The sequence below is a fragment of the Idiotropiscis lumnitzeri genome, chromosome 3, assembly GCF_059441095.1.
Source record: "Idiotropiscis lumnitzeri isolate Australia: NSW breed Sydney's pygmy pipehorse chromosome 3, RoL_Ilum_1.0, whole genome shotgun sequence".
NCBI classification, from domain to species: Eukaryota; Metazoa; Chordata; class Actinopteri; order Syngnathiformes; family Syngnathidae; genus Idiotropiscis; species Idiotropiscis lumnitzeri.
Window position 1 is genome coordinate 25,074,779 of NC_142393.1, and position 15,957 is coordinate 25,090,735.

The 15,957-nt window shown below is 39.2% G+C and overlaps 1 protein-coding gene across 11 annotated transcripts in view; it reads right to left on the reverse strand.

Moving 5' to 3' along the window:
* The window catches only part of LOC148340597 (rap1 GTPase-activating protein 1-like), a 64,633-nt gene that overhangs the window by 40,771 nt on the left and 7,905 nt on the right, over nucleotides 1-15,957 (reverse strand). For 2 of the 11 annotated variants that reach the window (XM_088289766.1, XM_088289764.1), the window contains exons 1-2: nucleotides 14,722-14,945; nucleotides 4,653-4,688 (exon numbers count right to left, since the gene is read on the reverse strand). In XM_088289766.1, coding sequence (XP_088145892.1) covers nucleotides 4,653-4,688; nucleotides 14,722-14,765 — 80 coding nt within the window. In that variant the 5' untranslated portion in view covers nucleotides 14,766-14,945. Of the gene's footprint in view, nucleotides 1-4,652; nucleotides 4,689-4,795; nucleotides 4,901-14,721; nucleotides 14,946-15,957 lie in introns of those variants that run through there. The other 9 variants (XM_088289765.1, XM_088289763.1, XM_088289778.1 and 6 more) reach the window with 6 other exon arrangements.

Sequence of the window (15,957 nt, forward strand, 5' to 3'; positions counted from 1 at the left end):
TTTTACACACAAAATATGGCTTATACAAATTGGTCTGCCACCAAACCACCTTCTGTCATTCCATCAGATTTGACCCTTACTCGTTTGCCTACAGTGTTTTAAGATAGTATCCACGGATGCCATCATCACAAAGCACTGACACACCTGGAGGAGCAAGGGAGCTACACAGAGCTGCTCTTTGGGGATTTCAACTTGACATTCAACACCAAACGCCCCAATGGACTGTTCAGTTTTGTCTGACTTCGGAATATTAGAATCCACTTGTCTCTGGCGTGTGGTTTTTCAGCCGCAAGCTGCACGGCAGCAGACAGGAAAGCACTCCAATGGGTCGTCTCAAAATCCCTGAGGATTACTGGCTGCTCCCTGTCTTCCTTGGTGGAACTCGACACTTCTCGCTGGCTCAAGAAGGCATCGTAACTCCACAGGGACTCGAGCCACCTTGAACACTGGCAGTTTATGTTAATGTTAACCACTTGTAAAGAGTTCAGGACATTAAACGTCAGAACCAACAAACTAAGAAACTGACCGTTGCCAAAATTATGTCACTTGAATACAACGCACCTTCACTTATGTACCGGCAATAGCGACAATAAAGACACTCTTATTCATGTTCTTCCTGATGGACAGAAAGAGAGCGGAACACAAAGTGAGGTCCAGGTTTTAAAAGGCCCCTTAAATACATAATCACGTCACACTTTGCAGGGAAAAATGGCAACAGGCTTAAAATAACCCAGGAATGCCTTGGCCCAACCACAACAGAAATAAAAATGAAAGGCTCCCTTATTAGAAGGATATAGTTCATACTACATTACTAGTTGGTCATGAGCTTCATTTCTAGATGAGTGAATTGCTCATTAATTGTAAAAAAAAAAAAAAAAAAAAAAACTCAAATAGTTTGAGGTCTAAAGAAGACGAGGCTATCAGCTGTTATAGATATTCAAGCAATGACATCTACGATGAGATGAGCCTCAAAAACTGGAGCTCAGAAAATTACTTGCCAAAATAAAAAAAAAAATTGTGTAAAATATGAACAGCTGACTCTAGTCTTTGTAGAAAGCCTTATTGAGCGTAGTCGGTGTGACGGGAAATGAAGAATTGAAACCACAGACTTCAGAAAATGGATGAATCCTCCTGGCTTGTCAACGAATGCTGCATTCAACTCGGCTAGGAAATACAACAAACCTCCGTGTAATAAATGATAGCAAATGGTGGTGTGTACATGTTTGCCTGGCATGCATGCAAAAATGTTTGCAATACACCTTGTCAGAATGTTTGTAGATAATAGACACCAGCAGACTTCCACGTGGTAAAGGAATTATATAATTTGGTGCGCTTGCGTTCCACCATCAGATACACTTTCCCGATATGATTAATTTTTCTTTCGCTGTCCTTATAAAATAAATAAATCCAACAGCGTAAAATGAGGATAAATTGAGTTGTTGTTGTCCTATCAGGAGTTGTCACAGCAAGTCACTTGCGTTATTTGTTTTGAGAGTGAATTGACACGTGATGAAACCCACCAATTTTTCTCATCCGGGCTAGAGACCAGCTGTGGCTGGGTATTTGAGCACTGGCTGAAAATTGATCAGACTGGGAGGGGAATCATCCATCATCTGGTCAGTGGAAGACATTTTCTCACAGGTACACTATATAGCAAATGCCTTTGGGTTATTAAGTCATTTCAGAAAATGCCAAATGAAATCAAAGTCAATTAAACATAATACAAAAAAAGAAAGCATGAAAAAAACAGCTGTATGGCATATATTCAATAAAATAACCATTTTCCAAGTGAGATTTAAAGGTGCTGCCTGTTGGCTTTCCATGTCATAAGATGCCTGTGCTTGTGTCCTTTTGAGAAACAACTAACAATTGCTAAGCAAAAAAAAATAATATATATACATATATATATTCTCAGCTGGTTTGTTTTTCTTTCCAGACGGCTGTCAAGAGAGCATCTGTCTATAATTCCTCCTTGCTAACCGAACAATCCCCCGTGAATGCGCGGGCCTGCCCAACATGAAGGTCACTTGTAGAAGCGCGGTGGAAGAATGAGTCGCGAGTTACACAATGGACAGCCGGACGCAATAATCCATCACGCTCCAGGGACAGCGAGGGGTAGTGCACTTTGTGGACGTGTCTGCGTGTGTGCGTGTGTGTGCGTGGGTGTGCGTGTGTGTCTGTTGGATGGGCTTTTATAAAACATGTCATCCACACAAACCCTTTTCCACTCTGTCCTCCCATCCGGGGAGTTTAGCTGAACAGGATTACCACCAATTAGAATCCTCCCATGGAGTGCAGAGGATCATTTGTTGGCCCACAATGACCATTTAACATTTTAATCAAGTGCACACGATGAAAGTCAAGCAGTTCCTGACATTAAATACAGATTAGATCATATGAAAGCCCCTGAGTTTATAAAAACTTATTAGCGCTGCATAATGAGGGGAAATGATCAAGTGCGCATGGAAGGCAGAGCGATGAACACTCAGCAAACACAACATCAACTACAACTAGTCTCATGACAAACTGTCCAAAACTGATTACTGACAATAAAAAGGCGTGATCCATACTTATCCTCAAGAAGTTCAGGGCCTATATCACTAGCGATGAAAATATTGCTTGCACCCACAGTCTCACAAGGCAATGTCTCGTGGAGACCAATTTGCCTGAGAGCTTCATTACGTCTTGAAAGAATTGGACTTCTCCAACTGACAAATGGAGAACTGGACAAAGAAAAAAATGAATTCACTTTTTCTACATCAGCAACTTTTACACTTAAAAGTTGTCCAAAAATGTATTAAACAGTAATTAATATACAGCACCTAAATTTCTGTCTTGAGTTGTTCTGTTTACAATACTGGACTATTGCCTTACAGTGCGGGAGAGAGTTGGACAACACACAGGTCGATGACTTTTAGAACGTTGGCACAACATCAGCTTTTTGGATGAGGCCATCCGTGACATTTCATTGCGGGATAGTCGTTGTTCATTAAAAGGAGAAATCCATTGTTCCACAACAACTATGTCAATAGTTCAGCAAATAGAAACCCAAATCTTAGTTCGGAAAATAAATTCAGATTGAAACAATAACATGTCTTGGAAGCCTTAAATCTTTCCAACTAGTGCATCCATTCAACTCTAATTTGAAACTCTACGTGTTGTTTGGAACCTGGATTTCCTCCAACGCATGTAACACATGATGGCAGGATGTGCTCTTTACTCTGCCAAGCTTTGGGAAAAAAAATGTCACACACAAATGCTAAAATGAACAAATATTCCTAATTTCAATGAAGAAAAAAGAATGAATGAAGGGCAACAAGTATGAGCATCCTGTAGGCTATATTTGGAAAGGTGATTGCATAATTAACTTATTTTCAAATTTCAAGCCACACTCTTTCATGAAGATCAATTTTGGATTTGGCTTTGCATGCGACTTTGATGTCAGATTTTAAAGTAATCCTTGATCTAGCTGAATATAGGCACATATACAATAGTTATGCATGTAAAAATGACATCAGTACAGTACAATGCATTTTTATTTCTGTAGCACTTTCACAACCGCTGCAGCTGTAACAAAGAGCTTTACAAAACAAAATTAATAAAATAATATTAACATTCTGTCTCAGCTGTTACAGCAGGGAGGCAAGCAGTGTCTTATTGCTTGATTTATCAGTTCTGTTTTAAATGGCGACCGATTGCCACCAAAATTCAAAGGCACATTACTACGCTTGTCCACTCCAACCTGTGAAAGTGTTCTGTGCAAAATTTTGGATTTCTTGACTGCCTTTCCCCAGCCACAGGGTTCTTGTCCAGGTTTGTATCTTTTTTCATTTTTTTACTTTAACTTCAGTACTCTTTGTTTTGATGATTTTTTTTTTTAGGTCTATCTCTCCCTTTCAGGGGACGGACATAAGAGTGCGGGAGCATGTGCGGTATTTTGGGAGACTTCTTTGACATCAGCACGTGACCAAAATGAAAATATTTAACTAACCAAAATGGCTGAGTGAGAGAAGTTAATTTCCATCACCGATCTAGCATCGTTCAGCAGACACACTGAAAAGACGCTGGGAAGACCCTCTCCTCAATGAAAATACACAAAAAAAAAAAAAGTTACCTTGGCTTCAAACATACTTTTAAATCCCAGCCTTGGCTCAAAAGCATAGACTCTTGTTTGAAACCCTAACCATGCTAACTTTGCCTTGCAAACCCTAACCTTAGTTTGTAACCATGACCCAGGATCGAACCCTAACCTCTATTTGAAATGCCACTCCCTCACCTTTATTCACCTTCCTCACACTCATCTTAAGGGCCTCATGCACACATTTCAATCTGTTGGGCAACTTCATCAATAATAAATAAAAGAAATGCAGATTGAAATGATCAGAAATTATCCAATTTCACCTCATTGGTTATTGTTTATTAATTACAAAAAAAATAGTAAGTAGTGTTAAGGCAGAAATATCCAATGCTCTTCCACAAGATGGTAAAAGGCACATAATTAACCGTGTTCGTAACTTTTTTTGTTTGATGGTGTGCATTGTGCAGTGGTATTTTTTCATAAGTTAAATATACTGTCTTTGCTCAATAAATGTTTGAGAAACAGTCCCACACACCATCAAGTAACAAATTAGGAAGAAAACCAAATAACTCACCATGCGCTCCTTGCCTTGGAGAAGGTCCTGTCCACCCTGGAAATAAACATACGAGTACAGTGAGAAGGCCCAGAAAAAGGGGAAAAAAAGGCACCAGGACAAGCGATGTCATTGCTTCAAAGTCATACATTTTCCCGCATTACCTGCTGAATGTACAATTAGTGTAGAAGAAAGTGTTCTGGATCTTCCCTTTGCACATGTAGCACTGGCCTGACCTGATTGTCTGTGATATGCATGCTGTAGGCCGGGTTACCCTGAAATAAATGCGGCCATCTGTTGAAGCCGTGTTTCCACCACCAAGTATGACAAGCCTGCTGCTTGTGTAGGTTTTAATCCATGCTGTAAACCGCTGACACCGTCCACAATGCACTGGCATCTGTCCTTAAATCACTCACTCACACCACTGACAGCAGGAGTAGCTTCTCAGGACAACAGAGGGTGCTGTGCACACATGACACTGCCACTGCTCACTTGTCTGTGGAATCGATTCTTCCAGAATTCAAGGGCCACAAAAAAAAACTGAATTTTAATGGGAAATTCAGCTGAGAGTTCCCAGCTCAAGTACAACAATCAATTAGACATACAAGGAACACGCGGCTATCATCAGTTCATATATTTTATATATTGTAGCGTCCAATTTGTTAGAGTGATTTGTTTTCCCCAGAGGTGCGCACTGCGCAGTAGCGCCACCCTGTGGTCGTTGAATAAAATCCACCAGACACGACCCGGTCTTCCTGCTTTATAATGCATTTTGTTTTCTAGCGTAAAAAGAAAAGCAACCTACAAGTGCCACACATTTGTGCAAAATTGTGCAACAGAGTAAGGAAGAACTTTCTAAAGAATATTTTATCACCACTGAAGAAAGAATGCCATAAGTGTGTTCAGCTTTTACGTCTGACTTTGGTGGCTATTTGAAGCTCAGTCAAAAATGTTAAAATATATTTTTATTTTTAGAGTTAGAGTCACATTGTCTTTTCATTGGTAGATTCGATTCCATTAAATAAAAAAATATATATATTGTTTAATTCTTTAATTATTAATCATTTAATTTTTTAACTTCTTTAGGCAATTTTAGCCAATTTGAAGCGATGAAAATAGCAAATACACAAATACAAACATGCTTGGAGCGCAATGTATGCAATTATGCTGAGCATCTCACCTGCTCATCAGATATACCAAAGCACTAAACCTGCTCCATTTACAAACGATTGCACTACTCAATGATTCACACCTCAGCTCGGCTAAGCTGCAAACACGTGGAACACGGAATGTTTAGCATGTCAGGACTCACACGGCGCAAATACTAAACAAGGACAAATGAATTAACATTGATTTGCTGCCTAACCTGACAATTCTAATTGAAAGCAGTGAGGTCATGAACTGGCCCACATCTGAAATATCTGGCTAGGCAAATCTATTTGTATTCAAAAGCCTCTAGTGCTTCTCAAACATTTTATCTCAATACACCTTGACGAACCCTTACTTACCACACAAATCGTAATGAGCAATATTAAATTATAGTAGTGTAGAGTAGGTTGAAGCATTAATCAAAATCGTGGCAAAGGTTTTATTCTTAAAGTTGGATAATATTGTAAATCACTGCAGCAATATGTTTAGTTGCAGCATTAACACAATAGTTAATTATGGAAAATGAAAAATTAAACTAAAAAAATAACAGTAAGTAGTGATTCAATTAAAATGTATTGCACATAAAAGTACATTAAAAAAACTGTTTCAAAGTAAACATTTTAAAACGATTAAATGAAAATGTGTTGTTAAGTTAGAGTTAAGTTAAATACAATTTCACTTAGCAAAAGTATTGAAAAGTATCAAGTTGAAGCGCCCAGCAACATTAGGCACCGTTTGAACAACTTGATATATCCTTCGTTGCCAAGGTACTCAGAGTGTGAGGAAGCATGTTTTTCGACAGAATAACTCCCAAATCTCATTTGCTGCTTCAGTTTCTTGGCATTCCTACCAATTGACTCAGCCAGGGCGCGCCGACTTGACTCCAGGAGCCAATCCAGGACATTTTCATTAGAACGAGCCCTTTGGTCAAGTACTCAATGTAAATAAGACCTCCAGTCCAAACAGTGAAACATTCGAGGCTCCAAAGTGTCACAAGGTCATAAAGAATGCAATTGTTTCTTGTCCTGACATCATGGGGTGCGTGACATGAACTTAATAAGATGGTGATTTCATCACACATTGCTCCTCTGCACTCCAAGCAAAACAGAACTTTTCCCAGTAACCTTCAGCACACTCAGCACTCAACAACTACAGGACTTAAGTGGTACATCAACGATGTGTTGAAGTACACGTAAGGGCTAGTCGTCAATCGAATCGGAGTTTAAATGTAAACCATTGCTAAATGTTTCATTCAATTCAAATGTGATGACTTAAACACAAAGCATTTTTAATCGCATCCCACTGCTATTAATAATGCAAATCTTAGGAAACGTAAGGCAAAAAAGCAATGCAGCAGAATGCCATATATTAAAAAAAATTAAAAAATGGGGAAACAAATAGCAACTAATTGAAACTAATAAACTAAACTTCGAAAACTAATTAAAACTGAATTTAAAAATAAAAGCCAAATTGAAATAAAAAGTAATTCTAAAAAAAAAAAAAAAAAAAAAAAAAAAAAAAAAAAAAAAGTAAATCACTGATTCCGACACAGTGGAAGTAACTTGGTGAACACTAGCTGCACTGTGCATGTTGGGTTTTTTTTGTTGTTGTTCTCTTGTTTCCCATCTGCTATACACAAACAAACAAAGGCGAGTCTGTGTGATATGTTACGATGTACAAAAGTGGGTTATAACAAATGTGCATGTGGTTCATGTGTTATATTTGCACAGTGCAAACAGTGTGCATTGCCTGCTTTTCGCCTGGTAAAAAAGTAGATCAACTTGATGAACTGGTTCATTTGTGTCAAAGGGGGAAGCGATATTGCTCCTCACTCCCTCTGCCCTCTTGTCAAGTGATCACACATGAGCCGTTTCCATGGACACGGATATCAGGAACTCAAGGCCATTGCTTCTCAAACTGGTGTCTCCTGGTGAGTCCATTTAGCCTAATGCTAACCCAACTAACTAAAGCAAATCGGAAATCGCCATCGAGGGCTAACTAATAGCCTCACAGCACTGGTGTGCTCCAGTAATAACAATGTCCGTCTGAATACAAAAAGTGCAGCAACACACGTAGGCTGACAATAAAACAATACTCACATGCATATATTCTTTATCTTTTCCATAAACAACTAGTAAAACTGCATCTTACTGAGGCCCAATGTATAACCATAATCTGTATAATACTGCCACCGGGTGGGTGGAGCAGTACAATGTCCACTGAATTTAAGCAAAAATGTCTTGATATTCTATTTCTTTAAATCAGTACCATATTATATTATAAACTACGGCATTTTTAATCTTGACATTACAACTTCACAGATGTTTTTAATTCCTGTGGTCGTTATGTGTAACAAATTAAGAGGAGGCTTACCAGGCGTGTCCTAGAGCCGAAAAGTTGGACAAATCCTGTCTAATTCAATGTACAAGCAACTTCTTTGCTCCACATCTCCAACGAGCTGTGTTATGTTCTGTTATGTTATCAACTAAGCAACATGGCTTCTTGCAAGTAGGTCAGCAGGCTCCTGAATAAATCCAGCTTAAAGCAAACAAGTTTGCTGTTCATCTCGCAATCAGCAGCACTGACTTAGGCTGGAGGCAACATTCTACGAATGAAATTCAAGAAGTTGTGCAAATTCAAGATGCGTGAAACAAACACATCTTTCACCGAATCATTTTCAAAGGCATCTCAATCTTGTGTTTCGCATTTCTCACAACCGTGAGAACCTCCGGGAATCTAAAGCAGTCATATCAAGCCAGCCATCTTTTTTTTATTTTTTTTTCTCGGACTCTTGATTGTCGGATTTCATCGCAACAAAATTATGATTCAAAACCTGTTGGCTGATTTTATTTTAGTTACTAAACTGGCATAAATTGAGGTTATGAATTATATAGACTACTAACTTAAAAGGCCTTGTCAAAGTGAATTCTGAGATTTGTTTCAAAACACATGATGCATGTTTGGAGGCCAATGCTGCAAATACAGAGAACTATGGAATACTCATCTTTTTCAACATTTCAGTTTTCCGAATTTCTGTGCGATGCAATTGGGCATGGCATTATTCACATCAGTGGTTAGCTAGCTAGCTACATATGCCGACACTCCAAAAATACATCTTTGCTAGCAATAACTCCTTGGCTATAGTGTTTAAAAGTGGACAGAACCTTGTAGATTTTTCACGATTTTAAAGCCTCATTTAACATACTCTGCCATCGTTGTATCATTAAAATGTGTCAGGGTTGTTCACAACACTCTTGTCTGTGCTCTGCCAAACTTAGAAGACTTATGCAGGGACTTTAAAGGGTCAATACTCAAAGTCCAAAAGTGTTCTGACTGCATGTAAATAAAAACAATTTTACTATTTGCGACTAAAAAAAAAAAAAACATGTGTGAGAATCGAACATGGAGTAGATACCGTCAGCACACAGAAGGAAAACAAGCCCGAACTGTACAGGAGACTGAATGAGCCTTTTGACAAGCGTGTGTGTCAAATAGCTGAGTGTTCTCATTTAGCGCCATTACAAGTTCTAGTACAGTATGCGAATGTGCACACACACACACACACACACACATGCGCGCACATACGTCAAAGGGCCATCCATCAGCAGAATTACAACAAACAAACTCATTATGTGGCCAGTCAGGCAGCAGGTATCAGATGTGATGGTCAATACTGATATGGTGCGTTCATTCATATTGATATGCATCAGAAAGCATTTAAACAGCTGACATCATAAAAAAAATGTCAAAAAACAGTAGGTTCAAATCCATATCATTCTTTTCATGAATACTTTCCTAATACAAGCATATTTTACTAAACATGAAAGTAAGTTGTGGTGGGATGTAATGGAGTATATTTACTTTGAGTATTTTTCAGAACTCATTTTTTGAAAATATAATTTGTTTTCTTTTAGCTTCTTAAAAATAGCCTCATAACTTCAAACTTTGGGGAAGACGACAATGTACAAAACACAAAAATGGAGAGAGTTAAAGCTAATTGCGTTAATTTATCTTGGGGACTTGTCTTGGTGTTCGCCAAGAAGCAGCATGCAAAAATGACGTCTAGTGCAAGCTTGTCCATATTTGGAAGTGCTTGCATCAAAGCCAACCAGGAAGTAACTGGGAGGCTTTGACAAATTGCGGGTAGCAAACATCGAACGTCACGGCGGCGCCGCTCTCAAGTTGAAAATCTCCCCCTCCTCAATGCTGAATGGATTTAAAAAAAAAAAGAAAAAAAAGTGAAATGGGAAATGTATTTTGGCGTTATTGTAAGCAACAATGAAAAAAGCTTGGAGCAGCTTGAAGACGCCGAAGCGCACTTTGTTGTGGCGTCCAAAAAGATAGAAGTAGCGCAAGAAGGAGCGTGAACTACCGCAGATCATGCCATGCCTTTATTAGATGACCCGTTCCTTTTTTTGCTGCTGTTAATAGTCTCCTACTTCTCAGTCAAAGAAAATGAAACAACAAATCCATTTTGACAAGTTGCAGCCTACTTCACTAAGCAAGGTGGAAGAGGAACCAGGCCACTTCCCGATTGGTCACTTAGCAACTTGACCAGGCTCCCGGCTTTTTAACTAAAGATGAAAACTAGTGCAGTGCAAAACGCTCCATTACAAGCAAAAAACTTAAAATGGGACAGAAGGAAAGTCAACCAGAAGACATGAACAGCAGCAACAGATTTGGAAAAGGAACATATTCTCCATCTGTGGTCCGAGTTTAAGAGAATAGTTTGATCTTGTTGGCTAAAAGAACGATTGGTGGCAAATGAGTCATGTCTCGTGTCAGCCTCAAACGACCAGCTTCTGGCATTCAAAAATTCTGCGTCTCATGAAAAAATGTTTTGTCTGGCACTAACAAAACACTGATAACAACACAAAAATGTCGTTAAACAGTCAGGATTATTTTTGGAAAGTTACTATATGTAACAAAGACAAATGCAGATGTTAAAAATACATATTTTGATTCTAAAGTGAGTCATTCATTTTGTTAAAAAAATTTAAATAAATCGAATCAAACCAAAATCGTGAACGTTACATTCCAAGTCTAATGTAAAAAAACACAAAAGCAAAGTGTATTAGTATTTCAGTTTTTGGCATTCGCTAATTTCGCTTTTTTTTTTACTTTACGTTACTCGGTTCTAAAGCAAGCTATGAGAAAATAACTTGTTTTGATAGCGTAAAAGTCAATGCGATGCTTGCTACAGTAACAACAGGCGACGTGATATTCCTCAGTAGGAGCACTTCATAAGTACAGCAGTTCAATCAGTACTTCTATTTTAATTACAGACTTTTAAAATATTTTTTAATGTACTTAAGTCCAGCGTGAGCACATTTGCTCCCTCTTTGATACGAGTCTGTAAGAAAAAACATGTAGAGCAAGAGTTGTGATGTTTCACAGACGTAAGAACACCCCTGACTGTGGCGAAAGCAAAGCATCCCGTTTTGTCTCGTGATACACGAGCATATAACACAAAGGATTACTGTATAATCGAATGCTACCTAATTAGAAGCATGAAAAAGATCTGAATCTGGCCCAGTGTCTGTTTATCGGCAGATGGCTTGAAAAGCATCGAAGAACCGGTACATAAATATGCAAGGTGAACTGCCTGAGTAGGCGCTGAAGAGCCCTTCGTGAGGCCTCCATCTCCTCTGCCCTTGGAAAAGCACTTGAATGGCCTCCTGTCCTCAAGTAGCCCTGCCTCGCAGTCTCATCATCATTTGTCATGCAAACAAAAAAAGAAATGCCCCCTCATCCACGCTTCCAGTCTCAGTACAATACGTGTCAGGCAGGAGGACATCAAAATCTCTCTCAGCAACAATCGGCCATCTTTGCTTTCATACAGCGGGCTCATTAGAACTTGGTGACTTTGAATGGGAATCAAGATTAACGGTGAAGTCGTCGTGGGCGCAACTGTGTTTATGTTGAGTCACACTGTATCAAACCCCGGAGGAATCAAAAAAATGAAAAAGCAAACATTAAAGGGGAAGTCAAGTCAAATTTTTTCTTTACATTAATATGTTTTATGCAGCGCCACTAGTCTAAATACGGAATTCTGAATTTGTAAAATAGGATTTTAGCAGCAAAATCCATCCATTTTGCTCCTTGTAAAAATGACATCAAAGTGTTCATGAGCTCAGCTTGTGAACGTCACATGACCAAACTCAGAAAACAAGTGAGCCGGGATTGGTCGCGTTTGGCCTGGACGATCACAGATCTGAGCTGTGAGGTGGGCACTTGGAGACCGACTTCCACCCGGACTGTTTGTGTCAATCTGTGACAACCACCCCCCACGCACCGCCGCCGCATAGCTGTGCTGTGGTTATAAATCTATATTAAAGACAATGAAAATAAGTGCTCAATGAAGTGATTTTGACAACGATTCAGAGGGTTTGATGCACGGTGTTGTCACATTTATGAATAAAATGTGTTATCCACCGCACACGTCAACGGAGCACAGAATCTGTCTGCCTGCACCACAATCAAATCCACTAAAATGGCATTACACCACCTGTGCCACAACTTAGACCTGCTCCAGGCTGGTCTCAGGTCTTGTCTCGTTTCAGGCACTAACTTGTCATGTGCCATGCATGTTTTTGGGAATATGGGAGATACTCGGAGAAAACCCACGCAGGCACGGGGAGAACATGCAAAGCCATCATGCTAACCAGTTGGCCGCCGAAATTATTCAAATTACAAAAGACAGAGCTATTTCAGACATATTAATGGCATGTCTGACATCTATGAATGGATTTTCTTTTTATGTCATTATTGGTTACCACTGTCCCATACGTATCTGGGATGCAGTATTACAATTTCAAGAATCCCACCATTACCACTATTTTCCTTGATTTAACAAATTTGTTATGTTCTTTTTTTTTTCCTTTTAACAAATTTGTGTTACTCCTTATCATAACTATAGTATTTTACGGCACTTTTTTAGGTAAATAATTTAGTTCAAATTAACACTTTTGGCGTGTCCACGTTTTCTCTCCGCCCTTTTAACCTCTCTGAAAAATGTTTAATAAGTCACAGAGTCACCAGGAAGTTGTATCTTTCACATTCTCTGCAAGCCGTAAGATTGTAAAAAGTAAGTTCACTCATTTATTTTTCATATTTCAACTAATAAAAGACTCTGTCCTGGTACTTAAATTAGCTTTTGATGTTATTTGTTTTTTTTCTTTTGTTTTTTTATTGAAATCATGTTTACATGCTTAGTGTCATCATGCTATCAACAGTCCGCTTTCAGTCATGTGACTAAGAAGAAGAGATTTGGTACAAAAAAAGACAATGATGTCAAAAATCTCAGTTTGCTGGGACGGGCCGACATATTTTAAATAGCTCAATATGTCCATCAACAGATTTAGTGTTGAAAAAAGATATTGTACAGAAATGTGCATTTATTTTGAGACAGTTACAATAACAAAATGTCAGAAATTTGCTGGAATGATTTTCAAGGTAAAATCCTTATTTATTTATTTTTTTTAACAACTCCGATTTGTCCCAGAACAGCCTTGGTGTACACAAACTTTGGACCACCTGAAGAATAGAATTAAGTTTTTCATAGATAATGTTTGATGTATTTTGGCTCACTTTCGGGAAAGTAATCGTTAACGGCGTGCAAGGGTTAAAAAAAGTATTTTGTTTTGTTTTTTTGTCATCTGAATGAGACTGAATTCTTCCTACATGACGCTAAGCATCACATTGCTGATGTCACCTGACCGTGTTCCCCTCCCCGAGGCCACAGATCAGCATTTTGCTCTTCTCAGGACAGAGCTCATCCGTCTATTTAGTTCACCAGCAAGTGCACATGAGGGGACGAGCGACTGAGAATATACTGCACGCCATTATCATGCAGGCATGTGACCGGACCAGCACAATTTCGCATTGCATTCAAACTTGCTTTAAATCATCCCAAGCGAGGAATCGTAGCTAACACTGTTGTTGTAGGAAACATCTGTGACCATGGAGGAAGTTTTGTGCTGAAAAGTATGTTTTAATATGCGCTTTCCATTTTCAATCAAAAATGAACGTTTGAGAAATGAACTTAAAACCTCCAGATTGGCGATGGCTACTCAACACCTGAGCTATGGCTCTGTGACATGGGGTGCGTATATTGCTGGTATCTCCAAAAGTAGGCCAAAGAACATCACAGATATATATATAAAATCGCCACACATTTGCATATTTCAGTCTGCTAGCTTAAAGTTAATTCTGAAAAACATTCCATGTTGGGGCGCTTTAATCCTTTTTGCAACTGATTGCACACAAAAAGTATTGTAAAACATGTAGAGAGACAATTCAATAGTAAACAATTCAATGAGTGCCGGACTGATGAGCATTGAGGAGTTGAGACGCTTCAATGATAGTCTAGCCATTTGCCATAGTCTCATCCTGTGCCACAAGTGGCCAAGGCCAGGAGCAGCACAATGGCCATTCCAATGTAGTGTCTACAAAAAAATGTGTTAACCTTGATTTCATTGTCATTACTAAGTTTTTATGAATGCATTATTATGGGTGTGTTCATAGGAAGACTTTATATGCAATCGTACACTGAACAAATACACAGTTCGATATAAATCAGCACAGATGAATTAGTGCACCTGTTGGCTCTCTGTAAAAAGTGAACCACCAGTGCAGAGTAGTTGCAGAAGCTAGTGGCACACACCTGGTTCATTAGCTTAAGTTTGCGGCACAAACAAATAAGCAGGAAATTGTCATGAATAAAACTAAACTTCGCAGGGCATACTTCCAAATCATCACTGGGCAGAAAGCCGCAGCGATCAACGCGGCAATACAGATATGGAGCCACATACGCGCACACACACACGAGAATGTGCAAAGTCATCAAACCCCGGTCTCAGTCCGAGCTGCAAACCAAACACGTTCTATCACGCGTACGTATCATCATCACATGCTTCAGCAGAGCGAGCGAGTCTCTTACCCTCCATAGGCTCCAAACGTGAAACTCCTCTTTCGTTGCGGCATACCTGCTGCGAGTGAGTCCACCGAGAACTGAATGGATTCGTCACTTCGTGTTGGCGTCTACTCACCCCCACCCGCCCCAAACGTGCACTGCCTTTTCCTTGCTTACACGCCTCCTTCATAAACAGGGAGGGAAAGAGGATGGCGAGGAGAGGGGGGGTGTATTGCGGGTGCTGACAACGCCAATCTCCTGGGAACTAAAAAGGGCAGTGGCGGGGTTTTTCCCATTCACGCGTACTCAATGGTGGACGTTCCTAAATTTGTCCATAAAATGATTTTTTTTTATTTTTAAACGGTCAACATGCTTCTCAATGTTTTCAGTACATGATTGAGGATTTAAATTATTTAATTGGCCAATCAGCGTTGTTATCTTAACATAATCTACATTTTTTTCTTGAACCAATCAGATTTTAAATCAGATTCACAGAGCCATGACGTCATCGTTTTGCATCATTTCATTGGTTAGGGGGAGCGAATCTTGTCACGGCCGAGTTGGACTAGCAAAACACGCCCATTTTTTTCTTATTCGTTTTTAAAAAAGGTTTTTGGAAACTGTTTCCTGTCAAGAAATGTGAGTCCAGAGGAACATCAATGCTAAAATTTACCCAACACTTTCTCTCATGTGTATTCTCCATCTCCACTCTTTGCTGATGGTGAGAAGCAAATTATATTTCTGGGTCCACTGGATAGTTTTAAGTTGTGATATCGCCATTCACCAATAGATGGCAGACATCACTTTGTAGCACTTGCACCAAGTCCCACTCTGTACTGTTACGTGAGTACGCGTATAGGGACACTTGATTGGGATGAACGGTGGCACTTATCCAATAGGTCTGTGAGTAAAAATTATGTTAGTGTAGCACTAAAATTAAAAAATCTGCAGGGCTTTTTGTGATACCTAAAACTACAGATTGGCACGCCCTGTTTTAGTACATAGTTTTGTTTTGTTTTTTCCTAATTTGCGGCGAGGTGGTGAAAGGGAGTACCTCAGAGACAGAATTGAACTTCTAGGACAAAGTAAGTCAAGATAACACTCTTAGAACGTAATGTGTTAGAGTATCTTGATGACTTAAGAAGGAAAACGACAGATGTGATAGAAACTGCACCTAACCTAAACTGCACAAAGGCTGCTCATTTCATGCGCTTTTAAATCAGCCATGGAAAGGCTAATAGTTTTGTGATGTATTTTAAGATT